Here is a 12,850-nt window from a genome sequence, read left to right as displayed (position 1 = left end):
TATTCTGGTGGACGCTATTGAATTAAAACTGCATGGTCATATAATTTTGTTTGTGCATAAACTATTATCTGAAATTATTGTCTTGTGAACTTATGAATTATTTCAAGGTAATAACATGCCTAATTTTGGAACTTTCTTGCAGAATTTCTTGGATCAAATGACATAGTGAAAACAGTAAGAATTAATACATTTAAGTAGCTTATCTTTTAGATATTTTGAAAAGTCAAGCTACGTTACCTGAGCTTCTAGTTCAAACAAAAATTAAATAGTGACATATTGTGCCACATAGCAGCAACACAAAGAGTCACAAATAATTCCAAGATAAGTTTCCCTTCTTCACTACCTAATTGGAAAAAGCACAGAGAAGGCAGGGAATCCAACTTTGGCATGTCACTAGAGAGACCTGGAATCAGGCAAAAAGACACCCTCTCAGTTGCAGATGGAGTATGGTGTAGGGGACCTTGATTATAAAAGTAGGTTGACAGGTATATAATAAATCAAGTTCAAAACTTTAAATGGATTCAAATTGTGCTAATTCACAATAGAAACCATTTCACACAGATAGAAATGATTGGCTTGTTACCTTTTGGAATGTCAGCAACATGTTAAGAAATGAAGAGTTGTTCATCAACTTTGAAGCTTCAGCCCATGAAGGCTTCATACAAGGTCGATCTGGATCAGGAGTTACAAGATCTACTTTTCTTTGGAACAGTAGCAGCACACAGTCCATGATTCGCATGATCAAGTGGGGTGGTTTGCCTAATTTGCGTACTGTGGCAATATCACCTGGTTTAATAGTCTGTAAATATTTTAAAACAATGTTAATTATAATTTGTGACAAAAATTTTAATAATCTTATTCATGAACAAGGAAAGCAGTCACTGTGATGGATTCTGTTAAACTACAGTTTAATAAACCAATACTTGGTACAATTTACTAGTTAAGTATACTAGTATAGTACTCAGTATACTAATATTACAGCTTAATTTGTTCGACATAGAAAACTACACACCCATACTAATACACCACAGGGTAAATTTCTGTCTTTGCTGCCTGCTCAGTAATCAATGGAACACAAATTGGCGTGTTCTACAACATACAGGCTGTCCATTCCGTCAAATTACGACTCAGGTGGTAAAGATGAAAATTTATCTCCATAGCTCCGCAAAGTAATATTGAACTGGAAAGTTAAAGGGTCTTTACTTATTGTTGCTGCTATACATCCCAGATACACTATATATTCACTTGCTCCATCTGCTAATGCATATTCACAAATTATATATGAACTCGCGATTATTACACTGAGAACTGAACATTAACAAGTTATAGTAACACACAAACTGATTTAGGGCTGGATTTTCCTCTTTCAATCATTACAGAGTTGGGATGCGACTTCTGCCTGCCATGATCCTGCCCCAGACCATAGTCTTAGATGAGATCTTCAGTGGGATATTTGTTGAGTCTTCAGAACTCTTCCACCCCATTAATGTGCTTTGCATCTCTTCTGGTTCTACAATAGCAGTCTGGGAACAGGGGAAAGGAAATTCAGGTTGGGATGCCAGTAGGCCTTGTCAACCAATTTTGCCCCCTTTTCTGCACTACCCACCTGATTTTAGGTGGGATAGTGTAAGCAAATCTAGCCCTCAGTCTCACACTAACTGTAGGGTAACTGAATAATCTAGTTTCTGGCAAAAATATTTTTCTTCTTCAAGTATAACCTTCATGGCATCTAGAAATCACCAAGACTTCTTCACATCATGAATTGTGACCCAAAATGTAATTTCAAATCCCTCTACACTGGGAACATATCCCAAAACCTCTTTCTACCGAAAACAAAACACAGCCCATCCTGTATCAATAATACAGGAAAATCTGTATAATGAACATAACTCATATTTGGAATTTAGGAAGTAATCTCAATCCCATGCTCGATATGGAATGTAACATCACACTCTCTTTAAGAGCAAATACCCCTGTTGCTCTCACTGCTGTTTTTGCTGGAATGAGCAAGGATCTTGGACTTACAGAAGGCCACATAACCCATGTCTCCATGAACAGATTCAGTTATGATTGAACAATTTGAATCCTCCCAGATTGGTAATGCGAAGCTCCTCTAGATTGCTGGAGGCAGCGTTACCTGTGCATAACTCCCTACAGTGGACCCACAATTACAGGAATCTTTCTCTGTGATTCTCAGAAGTGATCTTGCTTGGCATTTCTGCTTTATAACCACAATAATAATGGCAGCTTGTATTTACAGAGGACTTTTAAAATCGTAAAACATCTCAAGGCTCTTCACAGGAGCAGAATCAGACATAAGTTATACTGAGTCAAAGAAGGTGACATTAGGACAGGTGTCCAAATGCTTGGTCAAAGAGGCAGGTTTCAAGCAGCGCCTTAAGGAAGGAGAGCAAGGTGAAGCAGTTTGGAGACAGAATTCCGGAGCTTAGGGCCCAGACAGCTGAAGGTATAGCTGTCAATTGTGGGGCGAAGGAAGTTGGGATACACAAGAGGCCAGAGTTGGAGTAATGCAGAGCTCTCAGAGGGTTGTAGGACTAGAGGAGGTCAGAGAGATCAGGAGGGGTGAAGCCATGGAGGGAAAAGAAATTGATACATAGGTGGGTCATCTCCTGGTGACAGACTTACAGACAATTGTAATCTCAGGGGTGGTTTTTCCTGTGGAAGTAACGTTCAATATTTGCACCACTGGATCCTCCATGCCTCCACCAGTGTGCCAAATTACACTGACTTTTACCTTCCTGAAACAGGAAGAGAGGGGTCATGGGTTTCGTTGTATTTTCTTAAGTAACACAATGATGTACATGGATTCCAGTTTGTTGAAGATCTCTAGATGGTTTATTAACAGCTAAACCAGTATATACAATACAGAGCAAACTATTTACAGAACCTTTGTCTAGGATGTTACAGTTGCAGAGTGACAATGGCTTCTAGTCACATGACTATGATACTTAGATCATTAGCATACTGAGTTCTTAAAGGGACATTGCTCTTAAGGCGATCATAGAACATCCCCTTTCTTTCCAAGGAGAAATCGCGTATGTTCCAAGTAAGAACACATAAAATTGGATAATATCAAAATTAGTTATACCGGATAGAGATTATAGAATTTACAGGTATAAGGATAGAGATTGTGACATTTACGAGTGCAGAAGCAAAGAGTCCATATATCGTTTTGGTGGTTTGACAACTCTTCCAGATCTTGTTACAGTATAACCATCTGGGGATGTGGATTTCACTTTTGGCTATTTTTGGTTTGCAGACATGTTGTCAATGTTTTGGTTGTTGCCCTGTTCTGCCACACCCTCATCGTCGGAGTGTGTTCTTTTGAGTACACTGGAGTATTGCACACTTCTCATAATTGGCTTTGGTTCCTCCTCGACACTGCTCCATTCTACGTTGTAACCTCATCGGACCTAGGTTCACTGCATACTTTAGATACATCTGCGGGTAACCATGTTCTCATTGTGGTGTGTATGATCCTGACCTTTTGTCCTATGTGTAGCTGAAGTAGTTCCGCCCCTGCATGTCGGTCATGCACCATCTTCATTCTTCCTTGTTTTTCGAGTAGTGTCTCCTGCATCTCAGAGAATTTGGACAGATGATGGCTTGGCAGAATTTTTCGCACTTGCCTGCCAAACATGATCTCAGCTGGTATGCTGATCTCATGATGGTAAGCCTGGGTGCATCTTCAGGAGCACCAAATAGACTGAATATGACACTCAAAGTATCTGCGATGGCTGCACTTGAAGTGTCTTTCACCTATCTGACAACTGGAAATTTGGAAAAATAATCAGTGACTAAGATAAAGCCGCCCCTATTCACGGAAAATAGATCAGTGGCGATTTTGGACCAAGGGACTGACGGAGTCTCGTGAGGGTGGAGAGGTTCTTTACGTTATTGTGGCTGGTGGCTCTGGCATGCCTTACACATCTTCACTAACTTTTCAATGTCACCGTTGATCACTGGTCAATAAACAGTGTCTCATGCCAGTCATCTTGTTCACGCTATGCCCAAATTGCCTTGGTAAAATTGTGACAAGATGTCCTGTCGGAGAACTTTGGGCACAATCACTTGTTTTCCTTTGAAAGTAATGCCTCTCAAGATACTGAGTTCATCTCTATACGGCCAAAAGCATCTGAGGGTTTCTGGCACCTCTTTTCCCCTATCAGGCCAACCTTTTTTTATTTATTTTTATTTAGAGATACAGCACTGAAACAGGCCCTTTGGCCCACCAAGTCTGTGCCGACCAACAACCACCCATTTATACTAACCCTGCAGTAATCCCATATTCCCTACCACCTACCTATACTAGGGGCAATTTACAATGGCCAATTTACCTATCAACCTGCAAGTCTTTGGCTGTGGGAGGAAACCGGAGCACCCAGCGAAAACCCACGTGGTCACAGGGAGAACTTGCAAACTCCGCACAGGCAGTACCCAGAATTGAACCCGGGTCCCTGGAGCTGTGAGGCTGCAGTGCTAACCACTGCGCCACTGTGCCGCCCCTTCTAAGATGATTCTCCACAGTGCCCTCAGTTTTGGGTCATTGGCTGTTTCGCATTGTAGTTGGTCACATTTGTGCTGACCAGAATGCAATAAATGGACAATAGGAGTGGGCAATAAATGCTGGCCTAGCCAGCCATGCCCACATCCTATGAACGAATACATTAAAAAAAATCAATTTTGAGCACATCCTCCACCTTGATGTCCATGCTGTCTACTTGTAGATCCAGTGGAACTTCTTAATTCTTGTTTGGGTTTGGCAATCTGCTCAGCATATCCAAGGTGACCATTTTGGTATGCGGTTTGTAGCAGATGTCGAAGTCGTACCCCTGTACTTTCACTAAGAATCGCTGCAGTCGAGGTGGTGTGCTTGTCAATGGTTTGCACCAGATCATCTCCAGTGGTTTGTGGTTGGTTTCCACAGTGAACTGTTTACCAAACAGGTAGCTGTGGAAACATGTGATACAAAACACCAGAGCAAGTGTTTCATGCTAAATATTTGAGTAATTGAATTGTGCTGAGGATAAACATTTGGATCCGAATTTGGTTTGTCATCTTGCAGAATGCATGCTTCGAGCCCTTTCTGTGACGGGTCAACTTCCAGGATTATCTTCTTCCTTGGATCATAGTACTGCGAGGTACAGGTTTCTGCTGTCAGTGCTTGTTTGAAAGCCTCAAACATATGCTGATGGTCCTCCTGCCATACATATGGTACATCTTTCTTTAACAGCTCTCTCAGCAATGATGCTTTGTCAAAAAAATTTGAAATGTATGGTGCCAAGAAGTTGAAAAGTTCAAGGTATCTCTGTAGATCTTCCTTGTCTTGTGGAGTAGGCATATGCCTTACATCTTCGATTTTGCCTGGGTCAGGACAGATTCCACAACCGGAATAGATGGAGCCAAAGAAATTAATCTGACTTACATTCACCTGGCACATCTTGCTGTTAAAAATGAGCCCCTCACGATGAGCTACTGCCATCAGTGAGTGAAGATTTTAATCATGCTCTTCTTTGGTTTTGCCCATCACCGCAATATCAATGGTAATGCATATGCAGCCAGGCACATTTTCTATAATTCTGTCTATATGCTGCTAAAACAGATCTTGACTGACAGATAAATCGAAGCATCGCCTTTGAAATCTCCAACGGTATTGAACTTGTCCGGGTATATTTGTTGCAGGTCATGGACTGACTCAATGTGGGGATCCTTGGTCTCTTCTGCTGTAATGGGTCCCTTGGTGACCTCGTGGATAGTCACAATGTTGAGGTCCTTTCATGCTGGTAGTCCTGCCACTGTTGGTCCGCTCGTGTCTACCAGGTAAAATACTTGCGGTATCCATGCCGACTTGCCATAGCTGCATTGCATTGTTAGTGTGCCACTGCAAGGAATGTGTGATCCTTGTATGTAGTTAACTTTGCTGTTGTCAGTTGCATCATTAATTTCCAACGACTCCAGTACATATCCTGCAGGATTCAGACTGGTAGGATATTTGCACTAGCTCCGGTGTCAATCTTAATCCTGAGTGTGTGTTTGCCAACTTTCGTTGGGCACATGATGTTAATAGTAGCAAAAGCTTCCAGCTGTTTGACCTCATCAACACAATGTGTCAGGTTCACAACGTGAAACGCCTGCTTGTCTTCTGGTTCAGAATCGCTCCACTCTGAGCCTTGTCTCGGGCCGATTTCACTTTAGACTCCGTGTATCAGTTTGTGTTTACGCAAGTCTCAAGCACTCTCCTTGCTGCTGTTGCCCTGTTGCTGCGCCTGTCTTCTGTTTGTTTGTGTCCTATTGTGACTTCTGGCTGCGTCTTTGGAGCCAGATTTCTTGCATAGGTGGGCCCAGTGTCCTTTTGCACTGCACGCCTTGCACAGATCTTGAAATCTAGGACAACTTCACGGCGATTGGGACAAACCACACCTATGACACAGCTTGCTTGTTTTTTGAGACCTGGTTATTGTGCCAATACTGTCATTTGCACCAAGTGCTTGCAAATGCCGTTGTCCAGCTACAATGGCTTTGTATTTCCTGCTTTCTTCTAGGAGCGCATCAATGCTGTGATCTTTATTTTTCCCCCAAGAGGTCTTTTTGAAACGCTTCAATAGGTGTTGAGACAATCACCAGCTCCATTATTCACTCCGGCAGCTCAGTTTTTGAAAAATCACATTTGTTGCCCTTACTACAGCATCTACTGACAAACTGATCTATTTGATTCCTGTGGCTGTTGCCTGTAGGACATCATTTTCAGGCAATGAATTCTAAAATTCACTCTTACCCGAAGCTGATCTTCTAGCACTTTCCATATCTTTGAACGATCTTTCTGGTCCTCTTCAGATAAGCCAGAGGTATTGATTCTGTGTAACCCTTCATTTCCAACTGCCATCAGTATTTTCACAGCCTGCTTCTCTGGTTCTGAAACCGCTTGGTCTGTAAAGCATAACTGCATTCTTTGTTTAAAAAGTTTGAACTCGGATAGGATATCAATGGCCTTCCAGTTCATGCTGGGAAATTTGATATCCATCTTTCTGGTGTTCTTTTGCTTTCTGCTCTATATTTAACTTTGCTCAGCTCTATGTGTGCCTTCAGCATTGTACTTATGACTTTTCTATTTGTGGTTTGAAACTAGTTTTAAAATTTGTTCTATTAACTCTGCGCCGTTCCCCCTTTAAGCAATTCTTGTATTTAGACTAGCTGTTTCACTGGAGAGTAATGGGTGCTTGGCAGTGTTCTCTGTCTATTTTGCTTTCAGCACTTCAAATTGTATGTTTACACAGCTGTTCAATCGGCAGTTCAAGCGTTTTCCCCTTTGCTATTTGTTTGTTAGAGTTTATTTATGTTCTTCACGTTTGACTGGTTTAATGAGTTTTTTTCAACTTTGGCTGCACGAATGGAGATTCTGTTGTATTCGGGGGTTTCCAGCGCTTATTTTCCCCGGATGCCTCCTCTAATGGCGCTGACCTCGATCATCCTGAGAGAGGAATTGGGTTTTGCCCATTTTTTTTCTCTCTCCCACAGAGCCTTTAAAAAAATAAATTTTTAAGCACTTCAAAGCTTTTTTTAAAAACTGGGATTCCTCAACCGTCAGCACAATGACTCACCCGATCACAGGAACTGATTTGCAACCTGTCATAGAAACATAAAAAATAGGAGCAGAAGTAGGCCATTCGGCCCTTTGAGCCGGCTCCGCCATTCATTATGATCATGGCTGATCATCCAACTCAGTAACAAAAACAAGAAATGCTGGAACCACTCAGCAGGTCTGGCAGCATCTGTGGAAAGAGAAGCAGAGTTAACGTTTTGGGTCAGTGACCCTTCTTCGGAACTGACTCGAAACGTTAACTCTGCTTCTCTTTCCACAGATGCTGCCAGACCTGCTGAGTGGTTCCAGCATTTCTTGCTTTTATTTCAGATTTCCAGCATCTGCAGTATTTTGCTTTTATCCAACTCAGTAACCTGTTCCCGCTTTCTCCCCATATCCTTTGATCCCTTTAGACCCAAGAGCTATATCTAACTCCTTCTTGAAAACATACAATGTTTTGGCCTCAACTGCTTTCTGTGGTAGCGAATTCCACAGGGCTCACCACTCCCTGGGTGAAGAAATTTCTCCTCATCTCAGTCCTGAAAGGTTTACCCTGTATCCTTAGACTATGACCCCTGGTTCTGGACTCCCCCACCATCAGGAACATCCTTCCTGTATCTACCCTGTCAAGTCCTGTTAGAATTTTATAGGTTTCTATGAGATCCCCCCTCACTCTTCTGAACTCCAGCGAATATAATCCTAACCGACTCAATCTCTCCTCATACGTCAGTCCTGCCAACTCAGGAATCAGTCTGGTAAACCTTCGCTGCACTCCCTCTATTGCAAGAACATCCTTCCTCAGATAAGGAGACCAAAACTGCACACAATATTCCAGGTGTGGCCTCACCAAGGCCCTGTATAATTGCTGCAAGACACCCCTGCTCCTGTACTCGAATCTTCTCGCTATGAAGGCCAACATACCATTCGCCTTTTTTACCGCCTGTTGCACCTGCATGCTTACCTTCAGCGACTGCTGTACGAGAACACCCAGGTCTCGCTGCATATTCCCCTCTCTCAGTTTATAGCCGTTCAGATAATAATCTGTCTTCCTGTTTTTGCTAACAAAGTGGATAACCTCACATTTATCCACATTATACTGCATCTGCCATGCATTTGCCCACTCACTTAACTTGTCCAAATCACCCTGAAGCCTCTCTGCATCCTCCTCACAACTCACCCTCCCACCCAGTTTTGTGTCATCTGCAGATTTGGAGATATTACATTTAGTTCCCTCATCTAAATCATTACTGTATATTGTGAATAGCTTGGGTCCTAGCACCGATCCTTGCGGTACCCCACTAGTCACTGCCTGCCATTCGGAAAAAGACCCATTTATCCCTACTCTTTGTTTCCTGTCTGCCAACCAATTTTCTATCCATTGCAATTCACTACCTCCAATCCCATGTGCTTTAATTTTACACGTTAATCTCTTATGTGGGACTTTGTTGCACGTCTTCTGAAAGTCCAAACAAACCACATCCACCGGCTCCCCCTCATTAACTCTACTAGTTACATCCTCGAAGAATTCTAGTAGATTTGTCAAGCATGATTTCCCTTTCATAAATCCATGCTGACTTTGTCCGATTCTACCACTGTTTTCCAAGTGCTCTGCTACAAAATCTTTGATAAGGGACTGTAGAATTTTCTCCACTACCGACGTCATGCTGACTGGTCTATAATTCCTAGCTTTCTCTCTACCTCCCTTTTTCAATAGTGGGGTTGCATTAGCTACCCTCCAATCTGTAGGAATTGTTCCAGAGTCTATAGAATCTTGGAAGATGACCACCAATGCATCCACTATTTCTAGGGCCACTTACTTAAGTACTCTGGGATGCATACCATCAGGCCCTGGGGATTTATCGGCCTTCAATCCCATCAATTTCGCCAACACCATTTCTCTACTAATACTGATTTCCTTCAGTTCCTCTCTCTCACTAAGCCCTGTGTTCCCCAACATTTCTGGTATGATATTTGTGTACTCCTTTGTGAAGACAGAACCAAAGTATGCATTTAGTTGGTCAACCATTTCTTTGTTCCCCATAATAAATTCCCCTGTTTCTGACTATAAGGGACTTACATTTGTCTTCACCAATCTTTTTCTCTTCACATACCTATAGAAACTTTTACAGTCAGTTTTTATGTTCACTGCAAGCTTACTCTCGTACTCTATTTTCCCCTTCTTAATCAATCCCTTGGTCCTCCTTTGCTGAATTCTAAACTGCTCCCAATCCTCAGGTCTGTTACTTTTTCTGGAGAATTTATATGCCTCTTCCTTGGATCTAATGCTATCTCTAATTTCACTTGTAAGCCATGGTTTGACTACCTTCCCCATTTTACTTTTGCACCAGACAGGGATAAACAATTATTGCAGTTCATCCATGCACTCTTTAAATGTTTACCATTGCCTATCCACCATCATCCCTTTAAGTAACATTTCCCAAACCGTCACAGCCAACTCGCACCTCATACCTTCGTAGTTTCCTTTATTAAGATTCAGGACCCTCGTCTCAGAATCAACTACGTCACTCTCCATCTTGATGAAGAATTCTATCATATTATGGTTGCTCATCCCCAAGGGGTCTTGCACCACTAGATTGTCAATTATTCCTCTCTCATTACACAAAAGCCAGTCTAGGATGGCCTGTTCTCTAGCTGGTTCCTCAACGTATTGATCCAGAAAACCATCCTGTATACACTTCAAGAATTCCTCCTTTATGGTATTGTGACTAATTTGATTTGTCCAATCCATATGCAGATTAAATTCACCCATAATTACAGATGTTCCTTTCTCGCATGTCGTTCAGTGCTCTGTCTCCCACAGCTGGAGGTACATTTTTTCATATTTCTACTGTTTGGGCCAGTATTTTTTTTGAATATTCTCACTTTTGGCTGTAGGAAGGGTCGCTTTAATTTTACCCATGGCCTTTAAGCTTAGATCTTGCCTTTTCACCACCAATGCCAGCAGGTTTTGGGTTTCATTGTGTTATCTTAAGAAACACAATGATATGCATGGATTCCAGTTCATTTAAGACCTCTGGAAGGTTTATTAACAGCTAAACTAGTATACACAATACAGAGCAAACTATTTACAAAACCTTTGTCTAGGGTGTTACAGTTCCAGAGTGAGTATGGCTTCTAGTCACATGACTACATCCTGGTACTTAGCTCATTAGCATACTGAGTTCTTAAAGGGACATCACTCTTGAGGCATCATGCAATAAGAGGGTCACTGCAGCACCCCTCAGCCACTCATCTACAGACTCTGTTTCATGCCTCCATGTTGCCTTTTCTTTCTTTTCACCCTTACCTATCATTTGTTCCTCCCATACAAACTTTTCAAAGGCTACCAACTTTTCCTGCACATTTTTTGGCTTTAAAAAGTCTCACAGATTTATTAATTCCTAACGCTGATACTTCCTTTAAAGTGGCCTCCTTCTATTTAAAATGGAGCTGCCAGCTCCTTTATAAGCTCTTATAATTTTCTGCTACCACTACAGATAATCACATGCTCTGTGTCAAGCACCAGCAGTGTAAAAACATATTGAAATTATATAGCTGAACTGCAAGCTCAGCTGCCCACTGTCCCAGCATGGGCTGCAGCCCATGCAATGTGGTCACTGTGGCAATTAAATAAATGATCACAATATCAACTATATAAAGACTACAGATGGGAGAAAATTGACAGTTATTAAATAAAGGCCTGCTGTGATAACAAGGTAGTTGCAAAAGAAGACTAAAACTCCAAGGTTAAGAACTGAAATTTAAATCATTTATGGCACTAAAACAACACTGTGTCATTTCTCGCTGTTATGAGCAGCTAACAATTTTATGATAACATATTTGTATGTTTGAATCACTGAATTTCACATTGAAGAATTTACTCCACAATATATTTACTTTTGAAACTTTATTTTGGAAGCATAATTAATTTTGCCTTGATATTATTAAAATACATTCTGTCCTTAAACTATTAAATACAATGCAAAAGCAATGTTTACGAGCAAAAGGGATTTTAGCAAAATTCATTACAGCTATGACTCGATCAGTGTGTGGTATCACTGTATATATTATTGCCATTGAGGCCCACTGTCTCTTGTAAAGAAAAGGCCAAAGCTACTCCCAATAACACTGTTAGGTGTAAGGTAGTGAAGATAAAACATTTTCATGTTCCGGCAGAAATGGTAGATTTCCCATATGCTTATTTTAACAATTTCTTGTTTCTGTCACATTCTCTTAGATAACATTCTCAACTCTCCATTCACATTTCACACATCAGTGTTATTTACAGACTACTGATCGATCTGCAATAAGTCCATACTCAGTTGAAAACCTTATTAGGAAAGTGAATATGCTTTATGCAGCATTGCTTAACAAAATCTTATTGTGCATGATACGGTCATCAATGAGGGAGCGATTAAAATCAGGGTTGCTCAAGAACAAAGAACAAAGAAAATTACAGCACAGGAACAGGCCCTTCGGCCCTCCAAGCCTACGCCGATCCAAATCCTCTATCTAAACCTGTCGCCTATTTTCTAAGGGTCTGTATCTCTTTACTTCCTGCCCATTCATGTATCTGTCTAGATACATCTTAAAAGACGCTATCATGCCCGCGTCTACCACCTCCGCTGGCAATGCGTTCCAGGCACCCACCACCCTCTGTGTAAAGAACTTTCCACGCATATCCCCCCTAAACTTTTCCCCTTTCACTTTGAACTCGTGTCCCCTTGTAATTGAATCCCCCACTCTGGGAAAAAGCTTCTTGCTATCCACCCTGTCGATACCTCTCATGATTTTGTACACCTCTATCAGGTCCCCCCTCAACCTCCGTCTTTCTAATGAAAATAATCCTAATCTACTCAACCTTTCTTCATAGCTAGCGCTCTCCATACCAGGCAACATCCTGGTGAACCTCCTCTGCACCCTCTCCAAAGCATCCACATCCTTTTGGTAATGTGGCGACCAGAACTGCACGCAGTATTCCAAATGTGGCCGAACCAAAGTCCTATACAACTGTAACATGACCTGCCAACTCTTGTACTCAATACCCCGTCCGATGAAGGAAAGCATGCCGTATGCCTTCTTGACCACTCTATTGACCTGCGTTGCCACCTTCAGGGAACAATGGACCTGAACACCCAAATCTCTCTGTACATCAATTTTCCCCAGGACTTTTCCATTCACTGTATAGTTCACTATTGAATTGGATCTTCCAAAATGCATCACCTCGCATTTGCCCTGATTGAACTCCAT

General features: G+C 41.7%; 1 protein-coding gene across 2 annotated transcripts in view; it reads right to left on the bottom strand.

Moving 5' to 3' along the window:
• Positions 1 to 12,850, bottom strand: part of dnah5l (dynein, axonemal, heavy chain 5 like) — a 472,330-nt gene that overhangs the window by 177,509 nt on the left and 281,971 nt on the right. For both annotated transcript variants that reach the window (XM_068012046.1, XM_068012056.1), the window contains one exon: positions 584 to 799. In XM_068012046.1, coding sequence (XP_067868147.1) covers positions 584 to 799 — 216 coding nt within the window. The remainder of the gene's footprint in view (positions 1 to 583; positions 800 to 12,850) is intronic.

Source organism: Heterodontus francisci, chromosome 2 (assembly GCF_036365525.1).
Source record: "Heterodontus francisci isolate sHetFra1 chromosome 2, sHetFra1.hap1, whole genome shotgun sequence".
Taxonomy (NCBI): Eukaryota; Metazoa; Chordata; class Chondrichthyes; order Heterodontiformes; family Heterodontidae; genus Heterodontus; species Heterodontus francisci.
The sequence above is the reverse complement of the archived record's forward strand: the minus strand, read 5'-3'. Positions and strand labels throughout refer to the sequence as shown.